Source organism: Morchella sextelata (genome assembly GCF_020137385.1).
Source record: "Morchella sextelata strain SCLS chromosome Unknown scls_1, whole genome shotgun sequence".
Classification (NCBI taxonomy): Eukaryota; Fungi; Ascomycota; class Pezizomycetes; order Pezizales; family Morchellaceae; genus Morchella; species Morchella sextelata.
The window spans coordinates 2,295,932-2,316,252 of NW_025408616.1; the positions used below are offsets into that span (position 1 = coordinate 2,295,932).

The 20,321-nt window shown below is 49.2% G+C and overlaps 8 protein-coding genes across 8 annotated transcripts; 4 read left to right on the forward strand and 4 right to left on the reverse strand.

Annotated features, from left to right (window-relative positions):
* Nucleotides 1–2,614: 2,614 nt before the first annotated feature.
* On the forward strand, nucleotides 2,615–3,770 carry H6S33_000585 (uncharacterized protein; the record flags this gene model as incomplete). The annotated part of the gene is made up of 6 exons (XM_044831978.1): nucleotides 2,615–2,664; nucleotides 2,739–2,898; nucleotides 2,959–2,983; nucleotides 3,073–3,091; nucleotides 3,146–3,218; nucleotides 3,294–3,770. 6 exons carry the CDS (start codon nucleotides 2,615–2,617, stop codon nucleotides 3,768–3,770), a joined length of 804 nt encoding a protein of 267 aa, XP_044700144.1.
* A 776-nt stretch (nucleotides 3,771–4,546) lies between these two features.
* On the reverse strand, nucleotides 4,547–6,151 carry H6S33_000586 (uncharacterized protein; the record flags this gene model as incomplete). The annotated part of the gene is made up of 5 exons (XM_044831979.1): nucleotides 4,547–4,870; nucleotides 4,930–4,982; nucleotides 5,056–5,531; nucleotides 5,591–5,705; nucleotides 5,956–6,151. The coding sequence occupies 5 exons, from the start codon at nucleotides 6,149–6,151 to the stop codon at nucleotides 4,547–4,549; spliced, it is 1,164 nt and encodes a 387-aa protein (XP_044700145.1).
* Nucleotides 6,152–6,705: 554 nt separating this feature from the next.
* Nucleotides 6,706–7,780, reverse strand: H6S33_000587 (uncharacterized protein; the record flags this gene model as incomplete). The annotated part of the gene is made up of 2 exons (XM_044831980.1): nucleotides 6,706–7,493; nucleotides 7,603–7,780. 2 exons carry the CDS (start codon nucleotides 7,778–7,780, stop codon nucleotides 6,706–6,708), a joined length of 966 nt encoding a protein of 321 aa, XP_044700146.1.
* An 886-nt stretch (nucleotides 7,781–8,666) lies between these two features.
* H6S33_000588 (uncharacterized protein) lies at nucleotides 8,667–8,972 on the forward strand (the record flags this gene model as incomplete). The annotated part of the gene is made up of 1 exon (XM_044831981.1): nucleotides 8,667–8,972. One exon carries the CDS (start codon nucleotides 8,667–8,669, stop codon nucleotides 8,970–8,972), a length of 306 nt encoding a protein of 101 aa, XP_044700147.1.
* A 2,725-nt stretch (nucleotides 8,973–11,697) lies between these two features.
* On the forward strand, nucleotides 11,698–12,463 carry H6S33_000589 (uncharacterized protein; the record flags this gene model as incomplete). The annotated part of the gene is made up of 3 exons (XM_044831982.1): nucleotides 11,698–11,775; nucleotides 11,844–11,950; nucleotides 12,079–12,463. The coding sequence occupies 3 exons, from the start codon at nucleotides 11,698–11,700 to the stop codon at nucleotides 12,461–12,463; spliced, it is 570 nt and encodes a 189-aa protein (XP_044700148.1).
* A 1,091-nt stretch (nucleotides 12,464–13,554) lies between these two features.
* H6S33_000590 (uncharacterized protein) lies at nucleotides 13,555–14,354 on the forward strand (the record flags this gene model as incomplete). Its single annotated transcript, XM_044831984.1, has 4 exons — nucleotides 13,555–13,839; nucleotides 13,910–14,005; nucleotides 14,088–14,215; nucleotides 14,291–14,354. 4 exons carry the CDS (start codon nucleotides 13,555–13,557, stop codon nucleotides 14,352–14,354), a joined length of 573 nt encoding a protein of 190 aa, XP_044700149.1.
* Nucleotides 14,355–16,884: 2,530 nt separating this feature from the next.
* Nucleotides 16,885–17,287, reverse strand: H6S33_000591 (uncharacterized protein; the record flags this gene model as incomplete). The annotated part of the gene is made up of 3 exons (XM_044831985.1): nucleotides 16,885–17,009; nucleotides 17,072–17,119; nucleotides 17,182–17,287. The coding sequence occupies 3 exons, from the start codon at nucleotides 17,285–17,287 to the stop codon at nucleotides 16,885–16,887; spliced, it is 279 nt and encodes a 92-aa protein (XP_044700150.1).
* A 1,575-nt stretch (nucleotides 17,288–18,862) lies between these two features.
* On the reverse strand, nucleotides 18,863–19,486 carry H6S33_000592 (uncharacterized protein; the record flags this gene model as incomplete). Its single annotated transcript, XM_044831986.1, has 1 exon — nucleotides 18,863–19,486. The coding sequence occupies one exon, from the start codon at nucleotides 19,484–19,486 to the stop codon at nucleotides 18,863–18,865; it is 624 nt and encodes a 207-aa protein (XP_044700151.1).
* Between the last annotated feature and the right edge of the window lie 835 nt (nucleotides 19,487–20,321).

Here is a 20,321-nt window from a genome sequence, read left to right on the forward strand (position 1 = left end):
ACGGTACAAGTAGTAGGTATGGGATGGATTGAATCGATGGATGGATGGATGGGGGGAGGGATGTTGATGGGGCCAAAAAAGTGGTTGGGCTGGCTACTTTACAGTTAAGCACCTACAAATGGGAGCTCTTGACGCAGGTCTGGTGAACTTCTCTTTCGTTCCCTCCTCTCCACTCGACGGAGAAGATTTTCTACAGTCACTCTAATAGCGAGCCCATGCAGCTTCCTGCTTTCTTTTCAATCCTTGTTCGTTCCGCCATTCCTACCACATGAATCCCTAATCACCCGGTATTTTACGACGAGACTCAGAAGCCATATCGCCTACCTACCGCCTGAGGGCACCAAGCTTGCGATCGCCTTCTACTGTCTGATCCAGTCCCGGTCCCAAGTGCCATGTATGCAGCTCAAGATGGTAGGTACTTTCCTGTAGTCGTGTTCAAGAGCGAGGTTTAAAAAGCCAAAGTCCGATGTTCAGCAAATGTGTATCAAAAAAAACTCATCTTGCAGGCACTGGCAGAGTGTCCGTGCGGAATCGCTCTTGCTCCTCTACGGCAGGGGAACAGTGAAAAAAAGAAATGAAAGAAAAAAAATGAAAAAATATCAGCAAGCCATGGCATTGCTTGCTAGGTTCCCTCTGTGGAAAGGAAAAGCAAAGGAAACTGAGATGCATGTCAAAAAAAAATCACCCTTCTCCAATGCTTCCATTCCTGTGGAACCCAAAAATATGTCGCACATTCTCGAAAGGAAAAAAAAAAAACGTTAGGTGGGTGTGTGGAAGGGTCTTGTCGCCCATGGCCAGCCCATGGTACTCAAACTGTCGGTATGTACGGAATATATGGTAGGTATGGATTTCTCGAATCTCAACGTGCCAGACCTCACCCCTATCGATCAATCAGGCGCTGAATCAAGTCCCTACTTACATGTGTTCGTCTAGAAACCAATTGACCGAAGATGTGGCCTCGATCAGATCGGCAACATTCGCCTCGCTGCCACAGATAATTTAGAGTAATTACCGGACCAAAGATGTCGCAAGCGGGGAATGTGCCCGTGCCCGTGTCCGAGTCGACATCCGATTGACTGAGGTCAAGATATGTAAACAGTCTAGGTATCCAAGGGTTCACAAAGGGTTCACAAAGGGCAAACAACGGAAATTTTTCTTCCCTCGCCTATGCGGAATCGCCCACAGCCGAATTCGCGAACCAGATCTCAAAGCAACCGCGCGGTTGTCACTCACACTAGTACTCTACTCTGCCTCTAATATCAGACGTAGCATGGCTGCCTACATGATGCTTTGCTCTGTTATTATCTTAACCGAACGTTTTACTTCTAATTTCACTTCTTTCCTTTTCTTGCCTCAACTCTTCAAGCGCTCTAAGACCTAGCCAGGGCGCGTGCCGTTGAGAGCTTGTCACGCACTGTGCACTGTGCACTCGCTGCACAGGAATATTCGTGGGATTTTCAGCCTCTGAAGTTCTTGGCGTAATTACCCTATCAGGGTCAACTATTAGTAAAGTTGAGAAACATCTGCCTGATAGTTCTCGAAAAACCCTCGAATCTTCTATGCCTCGGCTTATTTCTAACGGTATAGGGAGATCTGATTGCATGCACACACTCTACCAATCGATATATCCATGTAGCCTACGATGCCTAATCGATATTTGGGATATTGAATTTGCGATAAATTGTTCTACCAATGGAAGGAAATTATTTCGGGGGGGATACAGAGTCTTCCAACGCCTTCCCTAGACCATGATAGAGTACCTAGGCGAGCGTTTAGCTGACGGGCAAGACCGTTGGAGTCTAGGTGAAGAACAGGGGATCACATACATGTAGCTAGAAAATCCATCCTCAAGTCGATGTCAACACTAAGGCGGAGTTGTTATCCGTGAAATTCGATATGCATCTTTGATCTCCGTAGAGCTAGAAATAGAAGTTGCCATAGCCTTTACGGCCAAGTTTCGTTGTTTTCTTGAGCAGGGACAAGAGGAACTATATGTAATCTATACATGTAGTTTAGGGTATCGCTTTCTAGAAGCTAGAATCCTCTGCGCATATGTATCAAATGATCGGTTGTTGGCTACTTTGAACTGTGACCATGCCGTCTAATGTCGCGGTTATCATTTGTAGTTGTCTAGCTAGGAATGACATTCTTCACTCTCCCCTCCTTTCTTCTAGCTCCATCTAGAGTAGCTCCCTTCGATCTTAAGATCTTGAGCTTCTAGGCCCTAGTCAAATGAGGTACTAAGCACTCTAGCTCTACTCTATACTTGAGATAATTCTTCATGTCCCAGGGAGTTCATGTAATATATTTCCATTAGTTACGGGAATAGGCTGATTCTTATAATTAATTGTCCTGGGTTGTACGATGTTGATTTCGCCCCCAAATTAATTAACGGCCCTCCCGTATGCCCCGCAAGATGCTCCTGGAAAAGGGTTCAAGTACAGGACTTGGCGCAAGCCTTGTGTACTCTCTATCACGTGATAGGAACCGCGGCAGCTGAGTAATCCGCACGCGATCTGACCACCCTTAATGACACCTTGAACTTCAAGATCATGAAGGCTATGTGAACTACCTCTACCATCAATTCCCAGAAGAAGAAACTTAGAAAGAGATCATGTCGGATAACATATCAGCCTTTATTCAACAAGCTCCACCGGTCAGCAGGTAAGTTTGCAATCTTGTCATTTTCCCTGCGTCGCGTCGACGCAAGTGGATCAAAGCTCACGTTGTGATCCTAGAACCCTCGCCGGGGCAGCTTTCCTCCTCTCGTTTGCCTCCCAGGCACTGGGTCTGATACACCCTAGATTTCTTGTGTACCATGCGCCGTTGGTGTGGAAACTATCGAGGCCTGAACTATGGCGGCCGTTGACTTCGTTCTTCCTGACGAGCCCAAAACTGGTATGTAGGTCCTACATTCAAGAGTTTAGCCACGGACATATGTGCTGACTCAAGCTTCAGGGAATCATTATGGATACATTTTTTCGTGAGTAGATACTATTAAGTTTGAATACGAAAGTTCAGAGAATTGGAGCGCTTCGTAATCTGACTTTAAGAATTTGTGGGGGTTTACAGTTTATAGATATGCTAGCGAGTGAGTAATCCTGCTGGACCATTCTTCGAGAATATATACTGAAGGTTTTTACAGCTGTGAAAGAACCAAATTTACACGACCAGGTGACTTTCTAGTGTTTCTGATGTTTTGCGGGTCGGTGATAGTGGTAAGTAGACACCTACATTGTACCAACGGTCTCTAGGAGAGTCTTGATTCCTAATATCTGAGATGTGAGGAAAAGGCTCTCAACTCCGCCTTCATTGGCGGTATGGTATTCTGCCAAGCCCTCATCCTAGCCCTCGCATACTACTGGACCGCTCTCGAGGACAGTAGCAAAAAAGTCAGCTTCTTCATCGCCACCTTCCCTGTCAAGTTCCTACCCCTTGTCATGCTCGCCATGACTTTCGTTCAGGCCGGCACTGGTGCAGCACTTGTCGAAGCAACTGGTCTTGTTGCAGCACATCTTTACCTCTTCCTTACGGATATCTACCCCAGACTCGGGGGCGGGCGAAACTTCATCGTCACTCCAAACTGGATACATGCGCTTTTTGACACTCCGGGCGATAATACTTCAGGACCAAGGCCGAGGGCCCCAACAGGCCCCTCTATCAGGCCGGTGCCAACTGCACCGGGGACAGCTGCCTCAGGTAGGGGGATCTTTGCACCGGCCAATAGTCAGTGGACACATCGTGGGCAGGGACACAGGCTTGGAAGTTAGGCTTGGGTTTTCTGCAGTTACACGAGGGGTCAAAGTATGGGTTCGAGAAAATATAACATATCTGGACCTGATATTTTTGTCTGAAGAATCCTGAGTTGGTGATTTGAAGATGTTTTTTTGTATTTTTAGTTAGAAATGGCAAAGCAGGAGTTACTAAGGTTTAACTACTTACCATTTTTCCAACTGTACCTACACATAGGGAATATGTAACCCAGGTTTTTGATATTGCTCGAGCTATAACTTTGAAAGATGTGAACCATAAGAGCATCTGAATGATAATCTCTCTTACTAGTGATTCGCGTCATGAACTATCACTCGGACATTCTGGCTAGCTCGACCAAATTCCTCATCAACCCCCTCAATCCCTGTAGATCATCAGATTTAATATTTAAATTAGATCCACATGTATATAGGCACGAGGATTTATGTGTATCGTAGACAACCAAAACCGACATCTTTCTCCTCAATAGTGTCACCAGAAATCACTCGTATCATACCATTAGTTACAGGTGCAACGTACTTAACTTATACTATAGTCCACGAGATATTAAAGCTCGGAGCCTCACTTCAAAGTGTAGGTCTATGAGGTAAACCCTCACTATTTACAACATACCTATATTCATCTATTGAGAACAGCCAAAGTGACAAGTCAACATATCCGTTTATTAGAGCAATAAAGTAGTAGGCTTCCTATCTCGGATACCTGCAATCTGCTAGCTAGCTAAAAAAAACCATAGATACTTCACCTCCAACCCCCCCATGGCCCAGCCAAATAATTAACCCTCCCAAGTAATCCTGCCGCGCTGCAATGCCTGCCATGCCTCCTTCAACTCATGGTACCCCATCACATCCTCCGGGTCCATCAGGCCCTTTGGGCGCTTGTTCTTGTAGGCATTCAAGTGGCCCAGCCCGCCCTTTGTCAAGCGCGTCAGCCTTGCTGAGTTTGGGTTGTCCTCGTACCGGGTGTTGATCTGGACATCCCAGAGGGCGACGATTGTGCCTGGTTCGGGTTGGAACTCGGTGCAGAGCTCGCCCCAGACGCTGATTATGGTCTTGCGGTCGTTGGAGGACTGGTCCCAGAGGTACCAGTCTTGCTTGGGCTGTTTGGCGTTAGTTTGAATAGTGTGCTAGGGTGGAGAGGACTTTGGGGGTTATATACGATTGATTTACTGTCGGGGCGTTTCCGCCTCTCTAGTACGATAACGAGAAAATCTGGACGACGGTGTGAGTGAGTATCCTTGTGTCAAACTTTCGACGCTGTATGAGGGGAAGGGAGGGGACGTACTAGCGTTTCGCATATTCTTGCTTGCCAGGTTGTTTAGCATTGTTCTTTTTATGTTGATCATGTCCTCTGTTAGTTTGGCGCTGGATATGAGCCAGATATTTGGTACGGTGATCGGGGGCCATTGGAGAGCTGGGACGGCGATGCTGATAACATTATTTGGGCCACTGGCGGCGGTACTTGAGTTTTTGACGGCAATACTATCGTCATTGACTACTGTACTTAAGCCATTGGCGATAGTACTTGGGTCCTTGACAGTCGTTGGGCCATTGACAACAGTTGGGCCGCCATTAACGATAGCTCTTGGGCCATTGACGGCAGTATTTGGCCCATTGATAGCAATATTCGAGCTATTGACACCATTCGAGCCATTGGCAACAGTCGAACCATTGACAGCAGCACTCGGGCCATTAGAAACAGTCGACCGGGCATTAACAACCGCACACGGGATTGGATATATCCACACCAACCCCACAAAGCTACACACCACATTGTCAACCTCAAAACACCTACACAACTACTACAGCAGCATACATACCTCGTACCGCCACTCGGATGCACACCCAACACGTATCGCCGCACTTCAATGACTTGCCCGACCTTGATGGTCCCGTTGTGCACAAACTCGTCGAATTTGGTGCTGACGAAATAGGCTGTCCGCACGTACCTTGGTTAGTATCTTTTCTGGCTAGCTGTAGCTGATATTGATAGTGATCGAGGGGCGGTTGGGCTTCATGTGAATCATTGCCAATTGGGGAAATAAAACTTTCTTCTTCTTTCTCTTTTTTGGCAATTGCATTCTCCAGCAACACAGACATATCTCTACCCTCCACCCAGAACCCAACACCCCAGCTCTCCGCCCCCAAAAAACATTCCTCCAGAAAGTACAAAAGAAGTACTAACCGTGCACAAACTCCACCCCGTCAGAAAGCCTCATCCTGAAATTGACGCCCACGCCCACAATCGGCCGCAGCCGCACGAGCTTCAGATAGACATACGGCAGCGGGTTGATCTTCTTCGGCGGCGTGTGGCCCAGGTCCGCGCTGGGGGCGAGCACCCGCTCAATGGGCGTCAGTGGCGGGGGGTAGGGTAGTGCCATTTTAGTTAGATATTGGGGTGATATCTGAACGGCTTTTTAGGGTTTATGACTAAAGTAAAGCCTGTTCGTTGAGAAGCTTCTATAGATAATTGGCCAACTTGGGTTGGGTTTGGAGGTTAATTTCTTGGCCGCAGAGAATGGGGGCTCTCTGGACGGCCGGGCCTGGGGTGCGGTGCGTGGTGCGGGCAATTGTTAGTGGATTAATAGTAGGTGAGACGCTCTCGAGTGTTTGAGTGTTGTGCAGGGGGGCGAGTACTAGTGAGTAGGTTGGATCCACTGCGCGGCTTAGTAACGGACGCTCTCGGCGTAAAAAAGTAATTATTATAGTAGTCGACTCTAATACTGCAATGTAGGTATGTACATGTGGTGATGACCATTGTGATCAGTAGGACTCTCGAGATGCCGTTTTGCTGGTCAATCCGTGCTTCTTGAAGTGATAGTTGATTATATTGGCGACTAATAAGGCAATGGCTGTTCTAATAAAAAAAAGGGACTTTTGATCATTGAAACATTTACAGCTATTTACATTATCAAGACAAGAGGCATAACAGATTCTACATATCCGTCTGCCAATCATGCTCCAATTGCGCCCTATTCTTCCTCGCATTCTGCGCCTGGAACCACTTCTTCTCAAAGCCATTCCCTCTATCGACCCCATCCCACCGATGCCCCGGCAGGATATGATATCTATTCGGCGGTGCGGCGCCCTTATACAGCGGCCGCCCCGTCTTACTCAGTCCCTTCTTCTTATTCGTCAAGAACGCCGCCGCCGGATCGTTCCACAGCTCCTTCTCCTTCATCTCCTCATTGAGCTCCTTATCATCCGCATACCGCGCCAGCGTCATATACTTTGCCTCCTCCAGCTCCTTCTTGCGCTCCTCGCGCTGCACCGCCTGCAGCTCGCCCTTGTTCTGCTCCACAACCTGCCGCTTCTTGGCCTCCTCCTCCTCGAGCTTCTTGCGCGCCTCCTGCCGCGCCATGGCAATGTTGATGATGCGCCCCGACGCATCACGGTAGATTGTCTCCTGGCCCTTACCGGTCTCGCTCGGGTCCTGCGAGTTGAAGCGCGCGAGCTCGGCTTTCCGCTGCCGCTCGAGCTGCGCCGTCACCTGCGCAGCCGTCTGGAGGCCCGCGTGCGCGCCGCTAGACATCTTCTGCATGGACTTGTCGTCGGCGCCGACGATCGCGGGCTGGTCGTCCAGGTCGTCGGCTTGCGGCAGCGCCTGCGCGATGATGGCGTCGGCGGCGGCGGTCTCGGCGGCGTCAGCGGCTGCGGCGTCGGCGTCGACGGAGGTCCAGTTGGACTTTGTGGTGCGGCGGAAGGCTTTGGTTGTTTCGCCGACTGTGTTCGTGAGGTCAGTATTGCTTCAATTCTTTGCCATTCAGGTTTTTTTTTTTGGGGGGGGGGGGTTATTTTGGGAGTTTGGGGGTTTTGTGGCGGGGAGGCGTACTGGTCACAGGGCCGTCGTCATCGTCGTCGTCTTTGCCTTGGTCCCAGCCCAGGGCATCGTCGTCGGCGATTATCACGCCGCCCTCCTGCTGGGCCTTTCTTTTTCGCTTCTTTGACTTTTTCTTGTCTGGCTCGTCCTTTGTGAGGTATTTCTGGGCGAGGTATGTGGAGAGGGACATTACTATTGGGTGCTTGTTGGAGAGAGAGGGAGGTTGTGCTGGGTGAAGAAGAAGAAGCTATTCTATTCCTCACACCTCGCGATGATATCGAATCGAGCCGAAGAAAGGGACAGCCAGACTGTGGACAGCCCGCATCCCTGCAATGGCCAGCCGCTGATCGATGCCCGCATTCGGCGCATGCGAGCGCTGCAGTGCTGCCACGTGATTGCGCTGATTGGCTGCTGCCAAGACGCTCGTGCTACCAGAGCTCCCGCCGCCGCGTTGCTAAGAACAGCGGCAGAGGGGCAGAGAGACACTCAGACAGAGACAGACAGACACAACTCCACTCACCTCCCTCGCTCGCTCGTCTCCAAGTAGAAGTAGATGCTCCCAGATCTGCCCACACCCACATACATACTCTAGAGTAGCCCAGAATGGCACGGACAGACGAGGCAGAGGCCTTCGTTGTGGGCGTTTATATGGCTGTCCAGGTATGTACCTACCTCGTACCCACCTCGTACCTACCTAGAGTAGGTGATAGATGGATATGGATTCTCCCCCCCCCCAAATTCCCATTCAGAAATCAGAATAGCTCAAACTCAGTGGTGAAAATACCTCCCCCCCAAAGCCAGCTGAGCTGAGATGATGCGGTGAGCCGAATAGGAAATCCCTCACGGTAAAGTCACTTCGTATGGTCACATTGCATACTTGATAGGGAAGCGTAAGACAGCCCTTTCTGTGTTGTGTTTTGGTTTTTGGTTTGTTTCCGTCGTACGTACGGGTTACAGGTATCTACATGTATCTTTGTTTCGATACAAGAGAAGGCCTCACTCGGGTTTCATGCGTAGAGGTGAAGAAAGAAGAGTGCAGTGTAGCTGATGTAGCTCCCACACGGGCACCCAGCCCAATGTCCAAGGTAAACAACGTCCCTCATTCTGGAAACCCGGAAAGAAGGAAAAAAGAGCCTAGCAGCACTCGAAGGAAGGATCTCGAAAGCTTCCATTTCAACCTCCCACTTCTTCCTTCGATCCTTCCACCCACCGGGTATGGATGGTCCATGGCTCTAACCGGTCACAGACAGGTCGGTCAAGCTCTCAAGCACCTCCCAAGCAGCAACAACAACGACGCTCAGGGTAATACCGTCGTCTTCCACAACGGCAATGTTCCGTGGCAGAGGGTCATATCGTCGAATGGGGTAATTCCCATCAGGTAAAGCCTTCTCTCTTTCCCTTTCTCTCTCTCTCTTTCTCTTTATTTCTCGATCTCTCTTTTGCAAAACAGCCTCATTTACATACTTGCACTTTACAACAACAAAAAAATGCTTTTTCCGGCTTCCGTTTGTTTTGGATTTTATCCGTTATTTGCATTTGCATTTGCTTGCTGTTTCTGTTCCGCTGTGTTGTTTTTCTTTGTTTGGAACCAAAAGTGAGAGAGAGTAGTAGTACTGAGTGAGTGATTGACCGAAAAAAAAAAAAAAAAAGGGATGACCCTACCGCCGCAGCACGTCATGCACAGGCTCTGCGCAGCGAGGGAGTAACTGTGACGACACGGGCAGGGGGAGCGCTTCACGTGGACCTGGATGGCTTTGGATGGTTTCCTGGCAGCCTGCCCTCCGATGGCTCAGAGTATGGTGACGGCGATGACTGAAACAACAAAGCCGGAGTCATGGTTTTTTTACATATTGGATATTGGAGATACTTGGTGATTGATATGGGGTAGCTGCTAGGGTAGGGTAGAATGGTAGGGGTACTCTATGGGATACAGAGTAAAGTATGGGGGAGTCACTGAAGCTGGTGAATGGGTAATTTGTAAACAAGGCTCAGGCTGGCTTCCATGACTGAGACTCTCAGATGGATGGCATGGATAGATGGATGGATGGATGCGTGTGTACCCGGCAGCTGCTAGGTATTGCTACATGTATTGCTATTATGAGGATGAGCCACAGTGAGGCTCGGTTAATTTCGTTCCTTTCGTTCCTACGTCACCTGGGCAGCCAAAGAACCAAAGAAGTAGCAGCAGGTAGGCAGGCAAGAAGGTGGATGTAGATTAGGGGTACATACATACATGCAACAAATATGTAGGCACGGATTTTGTTTCTATCTGCTCATACTCTATCTCTACAGTGTCTATCTGTCTACCCGTCTATCCCATTAGCTGCTTATCGCAAGAGTGGGATCGAGGGTTGAAAAAACGTTTCACGACCCCCCCCGGATTCATGAAAAGCAAATTTCCAGGTTTTTGTTTTGGAAACAGAATAGATATGAAAGGGAAAGTTCCAAGTTTCGTAGCTCCTCGTATCTAGCCTACTATCTAGTATCTACTACTACTACCAAAACTGTATTGTAGGTAGCGTAGGTTAGAGTAGGTATGATACATGTAGTTATCTACGCGCCGCCCGTTATGTGCCCCCCATATAGAACAATCACATCTGGATTCGGACTATCTATTCCACTCTGCCAGCCCGGACGGGTGTTTATCTCTCTCAGCCCTCCCCATTCACTCACTGAGGCACGGGCGATACCGCGACGGGATAAGGCTCTGTATGTATGAGAGGTAGCACTGTGATAACGAAACTCAAGGATAGGGGACGGATGGATAGCTAGAGAATGAGGGAGAATTGATAACCACGGTTTCTCGATCCAAACCCCCCCCCTAAACTAACCTATTTTTCCCGCTGCTGCTTGTTGTAGTGGCTGGAACTTGGGGGGGGAAGGGGGGGGGGGGGGGGTGTGGTGGGAGATTGGAATGGTTTGGGGGTTTCGTTCATTCATTCATACATTCACATTCATTCTCCCTAGATAGCTCTCTAGCTCGGCTCCTCCTCGGTTTGGAGATGGAGGGGGGGGGGCGTGCACCCTACCGGTACTACTACTGCTCTACACTTAGCTACAACTTACATGTATGTAGTGTAGGTGCATGAGCTCTACTCCAGAAGGTTTTTGTATGGTGGGGAGTTAGTGATGTTAGCACTTGGTTGCATTACTGGCGGAGAGGATGAGGTAGCTGGCTGGCAAGCTGGGTAGCCACGGTATTGAGCGCTGGCCAGCCAGGTGCTCTGTAGGCGTCATTTGCTGGTTTGCTGAGGCTGGATGGGATGTGTGCTGAAACGAGACAAACGAGACAAGGGAGCGCAAGGGAGCAGCAACAAAAAAGCTACATAGAAGGTTGAAGTAACATTAACCCCCAACAGAATAATAGAGTGTAGCAATAATAATAACGAAGCTGGGGAAACACAACCCTAGGTAGGCCTCCGACCTCCCCCCCCGTCCCCTTGTGCCCCCCGATTTACATTACAACAATAGCAATAGAATGTAGAGTCATGGTCACAAAAGATGGCTGTGAAGAGTGAGTGGGGGGATGGTCAAATGCGATTGCATAGACGGATGGCATGGGAAAGTATGATTGTAGTATGGATGGATGGGTGGATGAATGATGATGATGTATGTAAGCATGAATGTATGATACAGCTTGGTGATAACATTTCAAGTAAGGCCTGCCTCCTGCTGCTCCTGACTGACTCTCGCTCTCTCCGGAAACGCTAGCTCAAGTCAAGTCAAGTAGCTGCCAGCTGCTCCACCGAAACCTACTTACCTATCTGCCTGAGCTATAAAGAGCTATCGTGTTAGGTACCACCCTTTCCGCACCTGCTCCCTATATATCTGGCCCTTCCCGAAACTCATCTTCCTTCTTCTTCTCCCTCTTCCCTCGCCTACTGCCTGCTGCCTACAGCTGCTCTCACTGCTTATACTTGTAACTGTAACTCCTCCTCCTCACACTCATCACTATCACCAAGCTTCCTCTTCTCCCTCACAGCCTAATTCATTCGTTGTCGTCGTCTTCGTTGTCGCCAGTCCTTCACCAACCCAAGCCCGTTCATCACCAAATCAGCCGCAATACCCTCTCCCTCAATTCCAATCCCATCCTCTAAATCCAACACCATGGCTCTCACCAACTCCATCGTTCAGTCCACCGGCGACCTTAGAAGCGCAGCCGTTGAACAGCGCCGCAGCAAAGAGGTGAGTCATACAAGTCATTCCACTCCCCGGTCAAGTGAACCATAATGCTGATAAACATCCTCCTCCAGCGTCGTGTCAAGTACCGAAACGTCAATGTAGCCCTCCTCGGTCAGCCGCAGCACCCGTCATTCACAAACAAGAAATTAGGTGCTCCCTGCTGGAATGATAAGAACAAGTAAGTATTCCTGACTTTGTTTATTTCACCCGTAACAACCCGTTACAACCCTTAAATACCCGCCCCCCGAAACTATGTCCGTTCTTTGTGTTGCTCCAGAGTTGAAATTCTGACTCATTTTCCTTTAGATTCAAGATGACCCGTGACCCTAGTCTCGTGAAGGTCTGCCACTGCTACAGCTGCCGAGGCTGGAACACCAAGGAACTTGCCAAAAAGAGAGCCGCCCGCAAGTTGTACTTTGATGATGAGATTTGCACAGCACGAACCAACCCTCTGACCCCTTCGGCGGCGTTGGAAGACCGTTGGGAAGATTCATCGTCGGATAACGACTCTATTGCCGGTATCGCGTACTCCTATGACCAGTCCGGACCACGTGCCGGAACCGACACCCTTAGTTATGCCGTAACAGAGGCTGTTAAGAAGTTTGAGCACAAGGAGTTGACGACTCTGATCAAGAACGAGTATGAAGTCGTTGATTATGAGGACTCTGACGAGGAGTTTGAGCTGGTTTAAAGCTCAAACTCGTTGGTATAGCTCGGAACAGCTGCGTATTATCTAGTGACGTAGTTTGTTCGTGGGGGTTGTGTTCGGCTTAATAGCATGTCGAACGCCCTGCCGAGTTTCCGCCAGCGATGTTTTTTTATCCCCTTCTTTTCGCTTGAGATGATTATTCTTCTTCTGCGGTTGGGCTGTTTAATTAGTTTTGTTATGTTTGTGTTATTAGTACTTTTATCGGTCGATCTGCAAGTGGAGTTTTTTGTTGTGTTTTTTTCCCTCTTTTTTTTTTCCTTTTCCTTTTCGCTTTTGGCGGGGTATCGGGGATATACTGCTTAGTGCAAAGGATCTGAGTATTTTACACCTTTTTCTCGATGGTTTCTTTCGGTTTGGCATGGCGGGCGAGCCAGGGACGGTGTTTGTTGCGTTTCTTTGCATGATGATGGCAGGTGTCTTTTTTTGCGGGACTTGTTACTCTACTACTTTTAGTTTTGGCACTGGATTGGATTTGTGCGCGGGCGGTGCGGTGGACAAGAAGCAGTCATGTTACACAAGCCTGCTTCTTTCAGGAGGTGCATGAGCGGGAGGGAGGGAGACTGAGAAGACTAAGATACCTTTTATAGAGACGAAACAGAATGAAATAACAGATGGCAGCATGCGTGCTGCCATTATAGAAGGGAATTATTTGGAGTCTTTGTTTGCTGTGAATTTGTGAATTTGTGAGGTTTCCTGCGACTTTTAGCAACCTTGTGGGAGCTCATGTTTTGGCCCTCTGTTTTGCCAGTTTTGCCTAACTACGAGAAACGGGGTTTGAAGCTCTGGAGCTTTGCCATGCGGAATAATGCTATGGAAGTGTTTTATAGATACCACTTGAGCTTTTAGTAGAGCCCTTTCCAGCAGATATTGGCCCTTTCAGTACTGTAGCTTGAATCTTTTCGAGAAGAAAAAAAAAAAAGGTCAAACAGCCACGTATCTTCCCCACAGCCGCGATAAGCGCCTCTCACTACCCAAGACCCTCACCACATACAATCCCAACCGAGCCGCATCATATCATCTCTCTCAATTATCACGATCCCCAAAATCCCATCCCCTACAAAAAAAAATCAAAAATGCGCGCATTCTCGCTCCTGCTGCCAGTGCTGTCCCTCCTCTCGGCCACTGCAAACGCGATAACCACGCACATGTACACGCACACCCTAACGCTGCACCAATGGCCGCTCGGCGCGCCCCATCCGACGATCCTGGGGAAGGTCTCGTATAACCCGGCGACGGGCGAGGGCGGGTTCGACGTTGCGGAGCATAAGGGGGCGTGGGCGGAGAGTGGGGAGGAGGAGGAGGTTCGGGTGGGCGTGTGGAATGGGGAGACGTGGTTCTTTGGGTGTGTGGTTGTTGGTGTGAGTATTGCTCTGTGGGTGTGTGGGGAGTGGATGGAGTGGATGCTAATGTGCTGGGTGGCTACTGTAGAAAATGTTGAAGCATCCGGAGAATGCGGAGATTACCGTTAGAGTTGATGATATGGGGAAGGCGTGGCATGTGCAGTACAAGGCCGGCGATGAAGCTGTATGTTGGCCATTGTGTCCTGCTGGGTGGGCTGTATGGATTTGGATTGGATTGTTGGCTAACCTGGGCATTGATTGTATAGTCTTCCTCGCCCACTGTGCGCATCTTGACGCAGGCGCCGGGCCCGCAGCCTGCGCTGAATAAGCCGATTGTTTTGACGCCTGATGGCAAGATTCCGGTGCCGGAGGTGGAGAAGACATTCTTGCAGAAGTGAGTTTTCCGCCGCTGTGTTCTGTGGCTGCGGTTGTGTGGGTGTGGGTGCTAATGCGTGCTTGCGATGTATAGGTACTGGTGGGTGTTGCTCGGAGCGACACTGCTTATCATGACTAGTGGTGGTGGCGCGGAGTAGATGGGGAGTAGATGGTTCTGTGTGTTTGTGTGTTTGTGTGGCTATGGGCTAGAAACGGATAGTAATGCTAGTAATAGATATCATTAGGCACGAATTGGCCGTGGTTCTAGATTGTGTGTTTTGTGATGATATTTCTAAAAGCCAAGGATCGACTAAAAAGCTATATAGCCTCGGGGGCCATGATCATTGACCGCCTTTAGCTGTGATCTGGAATCGAGTCATATTTCACAATGTCCCCATGAGTACAGCCGGGGCCTCCCACATTGATTTACTTTTGCCTTCACCGCTGTGGGTGCTCATTCAGCAGTACAGCCAGAAATAACAGCTGTCTGAAGATAGGAAAATCAACATGTCCCGTTGAATATTGGATCATCAATTATCACTCGCTCATATTTGCTCACGATGCTTGGCCCAATTTAGGGTCCCCAGGACCAACCATCCATCACAGGAGCTTCCTTTCCGGTAAAGCTTGTAAGTCTCCTTGATTTCAAGCTTGTTTTCTAAATCCTAGTCTGGTAAATGGAACTAGAGGCTGGCCAGACGGCACGGCGGCTAGTCGATCCCCATGGTAGTCCCGTCTTAATATAAGACTCAAACACATGAGACTGAACCTAGTATGAGTTGGGCCTGCTCAATTTTGCTTTTTATCAGGCTCAAGCCTACTAAGAATTAATAATATCAGTAATGCCAAGTGATATACATACTACAGGTATGTAGTTAAAGGCCAAGGTCAAAGGTCGTTCAGAATTCTCCTTCCTAAGGTTTCCTCCAATTTCAATAAGGTTCAAGCCCTAATAAACTGAAATGTCGTAACAATGGTGTTATATGCAAAAGGTTTCCTAAGAACCGCTTCGTTGGAGGACACCTGAGATCACCAGCTTACTGCCCTCGGCAGTCTCAATTGATAGCATACTTGCAAAGCTCGAGCTTAGGCTCGTGAAATGAGATTATGAAACGAGCTCAGACCTCATATGAGACAAGACGAGACGATACAAGCCGAGTCCCTGCCTTGGGCTCGTTTCGAATAGGCTAACGGGGGTACTAGATCCGCGCGGTCCGGCTCCAGAGTAGGGCGAAGATTACTGGAGGGCTGCTTTGCATGTTGTACTAATACGATTATGTCGACAGCGTGTACACACGGCCGGCAACATGCGGGAGAACGACAGCCGGAAGTGGAACCCTTAGGTGTGTGAAGCCTAGGTGTGAAGTACAAGATGTGCCTTATTATGACGGTGTCTCGGAGATAGGCGTTTTTTCAACGCGGCAGTTGGTGGATCTCCTTTGGGGGCTTTAGGTTTTGTTTTGCCTTGGTTTTCTGCATGGTGTAGCTCTTGATCTGTGAGCGGGGAATGGAAGCGAGCTTATTGTTATACCTACTCTGTGCGATGTTGAAGATTCGGGGTCGGGATTGGGCTCGGAGCTAGTTAGTCGGACTTGACGGTTGCAAGCCGCTCAACCCGCCAGTTGTAAACGTTCCTGAATGGTGCACTTCATCATCACCGAAACATTCACCTCTAGCCCATCCGAAAGGTCGACGAACTAGGCAACGCCTAGGATGAATTGTTTTGCGAACGGTCCACGTCTACGAATTGCCGACAAGCTGCCCACAAACCGCAGAAAAGCTGCTCACAGTCTGTCGAGAAGCTGTCCATAGGCTGTCGAAAAGGTACCCAGCAGCCAAACCGCACCACACCTAGCGACCTACCAACTCCATGTAGTCTGGGGAACGACAAATACAAGAGGAAGCATCATTGTAATATGGCCGCGATGATGACTGCTCTGTTGATATTGGATACGCCTACACACTGCTTGCAGGTGTGCCTGACTAACGAAAGTTCTAATAAAGGATTGTGTGTATAGCTATGACGCACCCCCCAGGCACCCCACTAACCATGAGGGGTGCTCGTCGCTAGGGTAGAGTGCGAAGTGGTAAGAAGAGCTCGTGATGTCGCGGACAATGGTATGCAATTGGCTCCCGACTATCCATTGACCGGTCCATGAGGAACAAAGAGACAATCGGGAAGTAGTTTTGAAAACGGGGGCATTGTTCAACGTTGTCTTGCGCGAAATTCTGGCCCTTTTCGTAGACTCGGGTAGTTGAATCGGTACTTCCATCCCGCCAGATTCTGGAGGCAGAAAGAAGCAAATAACTTTATATCCATTGGGATCTATGGGATCAGCTTTGCATAATATATATCAGCTCTTAGGCTCGTCCCCAACCCGTCTATCGTCCCTGGAAGTGTTGCTAAGTAGGGGATGGGTACGAGACTAATCAGCTCTATCTGTCATCAACCTGATAGATAGCTGATGATGGACACGAGACGAAAAGCCCCCCGACTAGTCAGCTGGTTTAGATGTTATAGGCTTGACTCTGGCCTGATACTTGGGAGTTATATTTGGTAGGACAGTTTCTGTTTTCTTTTTTTTTTCTTTTTTTTTTTTTAGCTTATCTTGTACCCAAGTTAAGCATAACCCCCCCCCCCAGGAAACTTCCTCATTGATATACGGTACAATATCTACCATCCAAGCTTCATTTGTCACTCATGTATCGCCTTAGGGCTTTCCTCGCGGCCTTTACCACAATACGTACGTGCAAGGCATAGATCAATCCATGGATAATGACCGATATCCCGCTATCAACTCTTCGAATATTCTCTAGGCACCGATTAATCGGTCAATGTGGTTCTTGGGCCGATTCTGTTCCTAAACACACAGACCTTTCTGGGCTGCATCGAGGAGCACCTTTCCAAACTCCGCTAGATAAACTTGGTGGGATTTTTATCAGTACGTATTATAACTAGCCTTTACCAAAACGAGATGTTCCTACCTATCTTGCTGGAGGCCCAGACTGCGGCTCTTGATGGTCGGTCCGGGACTATCGATTGGCTGTGTCTGCCGCGGGATAGTATATTGGCATGTAGTCTCGTGCCCATCCTTTAAGCAGCTCTGGCATAGCACAAACCAGGAGGAGATGATCACGGATCTAGTTGACATGTTGTGTGGCGCTATCCGTGTCAGTCATTGGGACGTTGTTAGGATACGATTGCACTGTTGTTAGTCGCCCTGCAGTTATAATTTGGACGTGGCCCCAAACAGTCTATACATGTTGTACTTTGTTTGTCCGAACACCTGTTCTTTCGTTGGCCTACAAGAGGAGCCTGCTCCTTCTGTCCTCCTTCTTCGCTCCAACTAGTCAACATATCCACCCGCCTACCCAAGGAGCGAATGAAAACGATAACCTGCCGATCTCACAGGACGGAAACGTATAACCAATATCTATTCCAATATCAAAGAGAAAACTAAAGACCCAAATAAACTTCTAACCTCCATATCCGCGCTAGGCCCCATCCACCGCCACAGAATCACTGAAAATCACTCGATTACCGTTTCCATCCTTTTTTCGCCCATAAGCCCTGATTGACAGAGGGTTGCGGTCTGATACCCCGCGCATGCAATTCACAGGGCGAACACACATCTTGTTAGCCGCCAGATCTACAGATAAACCACGAACGACGCTAGAGAGGTATCCAGCTGTCGAGATCCCTCGGCCCCATGCGCTGGCTACACACAACAAGCCAACTAATCAGCTCCCACACTATTTGACCAGTCCTCTCCGGATCCCTCCCGTATTCCGGTTCACACCAACCCACACAATCCCGACAAGCCCCCACATCCACAGCCAGATCGGCCCCCCTTCCAACTTACAACCCTAACCCACGACCACGTGGGCCAAACATGACATGTCCTGTTTTTTTTATCCATGGCAGTGGGGACTACAGTTACAGCACGCCAGGGTGCTCGCGTAGGCGGTAAATACTGGATCTCACGGTTTATGCATAGTCTACACGGCTCTCGAGTGGCCGCGGGGAATAGAGGGGGTGAGTGATGTGGTGTGAAGCTGGCACCGGTTTCTGGCGGCGGATGGTTTGTGGTTGATGGTATCATTGCCGCTCTTGCGGTACTTGTGAGAGGATGACGGTTAAAGGAGGATGAGGAGTTCGCGTCACATTTTTTGAGAACTCCGGGTGCGCACACCTGCTGCTGTAGATTTTTTTTTGTAAAATGCTATGTAGATGTAGCTCAGTGCTAGATACAATAGCCATAAATCCCATAAAAGAAATATCTGCAAGTCCCCAAATAAAACTCCGTAAAAGAAAACGAAAACGACGTTAAAAAGATAAAGGATTCGCAAGCAGTCTCAGGCTCCTAAAACCTCACTTTCCCGTCTACCGCAAAAAAAGAAAAAAAAGAATAAAAATCATTTCCCCCTGGCCTCCTGCTAATATTTAGACGTTAGAAATGGGTGTGAAGAAAAAAGTTATTACAGAATATGGACAAGTCTTCTCCCCTCCATCGCGACGAGGAAACAAGCGCAGTCATTCCTCTTGCTGCACAATTATAGAGCTCTTTTCACAAATAAAAAGAAAAGAAAAGAAAAACGTTAAACAAAAAAACTCCCACTAATTAGAGATGCAGCTCTCTAAATTGCTGCCGATGTAGTCGCGCTTTTATGTCGTCGTCGACACGTAAGGACTGAACCTCGCCCGGTGCTTTCTCGCCGGGACTCCACCCGACCCCTTGTGCCTCTCTCTCCTTACCCCCGTGGGCGAACGGACCCGAGGAGCATCGGCCGCTGCCGCCGCCTCTCTCCTTGCCTTCCTTTTCCTTTCCTTTTCCCTCTCCCCCACGGTATCCTCGCCATAAAATGACTCTGGTGTAAGCGGCTCAGCGGCCATACCCGGCGACAGCCCTCTCCCGCCCTCTCTTCTCGGCGATAATGACACGCCGCGCACAAACAGCGCTTCCTCCTCTTCTTGCTGCGCTTCGCAAATGGGCGAGATGCTGCCGCTGCCAACGGCGGCGCCGAGGAGTATGTTCGCAAGGCGGGCTACAGCGGCGCGTATGCGCTTAAGGTCTGCCTCGACCTCAGCGGGAGAGGCGCCCTGTGGGAGCGCTGAGAAGGGCCCGCTTTGGAACCAGTGGTCGATGTCGGATGAGGCGGGCGGGGTGGGGGGTTTGGCGGGTTTTGTGGTGGAGCGGCGGCGGCGGCGACGTTTATGAGGTTGTTGTGGGTTGGGGGTTGCGTTGGTTGTTGGGGTGGTGGTGCTGGTGGTGGTGGTGGGTTTTGTCATAGCTTTTTTTTTATTTTTGGTGGTTGTGGTTGTGGTTGTAGTTGTGAGGTGGAATAGGAAAAGGAAATTGTTGACTGGTTGTGGATGGGGTTTAGCCTTTGGGTGTTACGAGTGTGATGATTGACCTGCTTTATGAATAAGCGACGGCGGTGAGTGGGGGGGGGGGGGGGGGGGAAGAGAAGGGAGGGAGGGAGGGGGAGGGGGGAGGGGGGGGTTGGAACATACCAATGGGGAGGATCTATGATTGTTGTTTGCCTCGCGAGTGGGATTGTGGATTGAAGAGGGAGGAAGGGAGGGAAGGGAAGGGAAGGGAAGGGGTAGATAGGAAAGTAACTAGGTTATGTAGGTAATAAACGTAGACTCAGGCTCAGGCTCGGTTTAAGCTTGAGGCGAAGTAAAAGTCGATTCAAGAGTACTCGAAACCAAGAAAGAGAGCTATGTATGTACTGAAAAGAACAAGAAGAAGAAGAGGAGGAGGAAGAAGAAGAAGAAGAAGAAGAAGAAGAAGAAGAAGGTCCGTGATGCACGGAACTAGGACCCCCCCCTGTGTTGGAACAAAAATTAACGGGTGCAACAAACAAAAAAGTTTTTAGCAGCAGTAGTAGTAATAGTAGTAATAGTAGTCAACCCCAGCTGCCTTGTCCTGCCTGCCTGTCTGTCTGTGGCTTGGTTAAGTTGGTTGGTTGAGAGTTGAAAGTATTTTCAAGAAAAAGATTCACTGAAACAACCGGCCAGTCGAACGTTTTTTATTATTATTTGCGCTCTTTCTCCCTTTTAAAACAACGGGGGAGGGGGCCCAAAGAGTGACTGGCGGGGTTTGCCGTTTTTCCCTCTC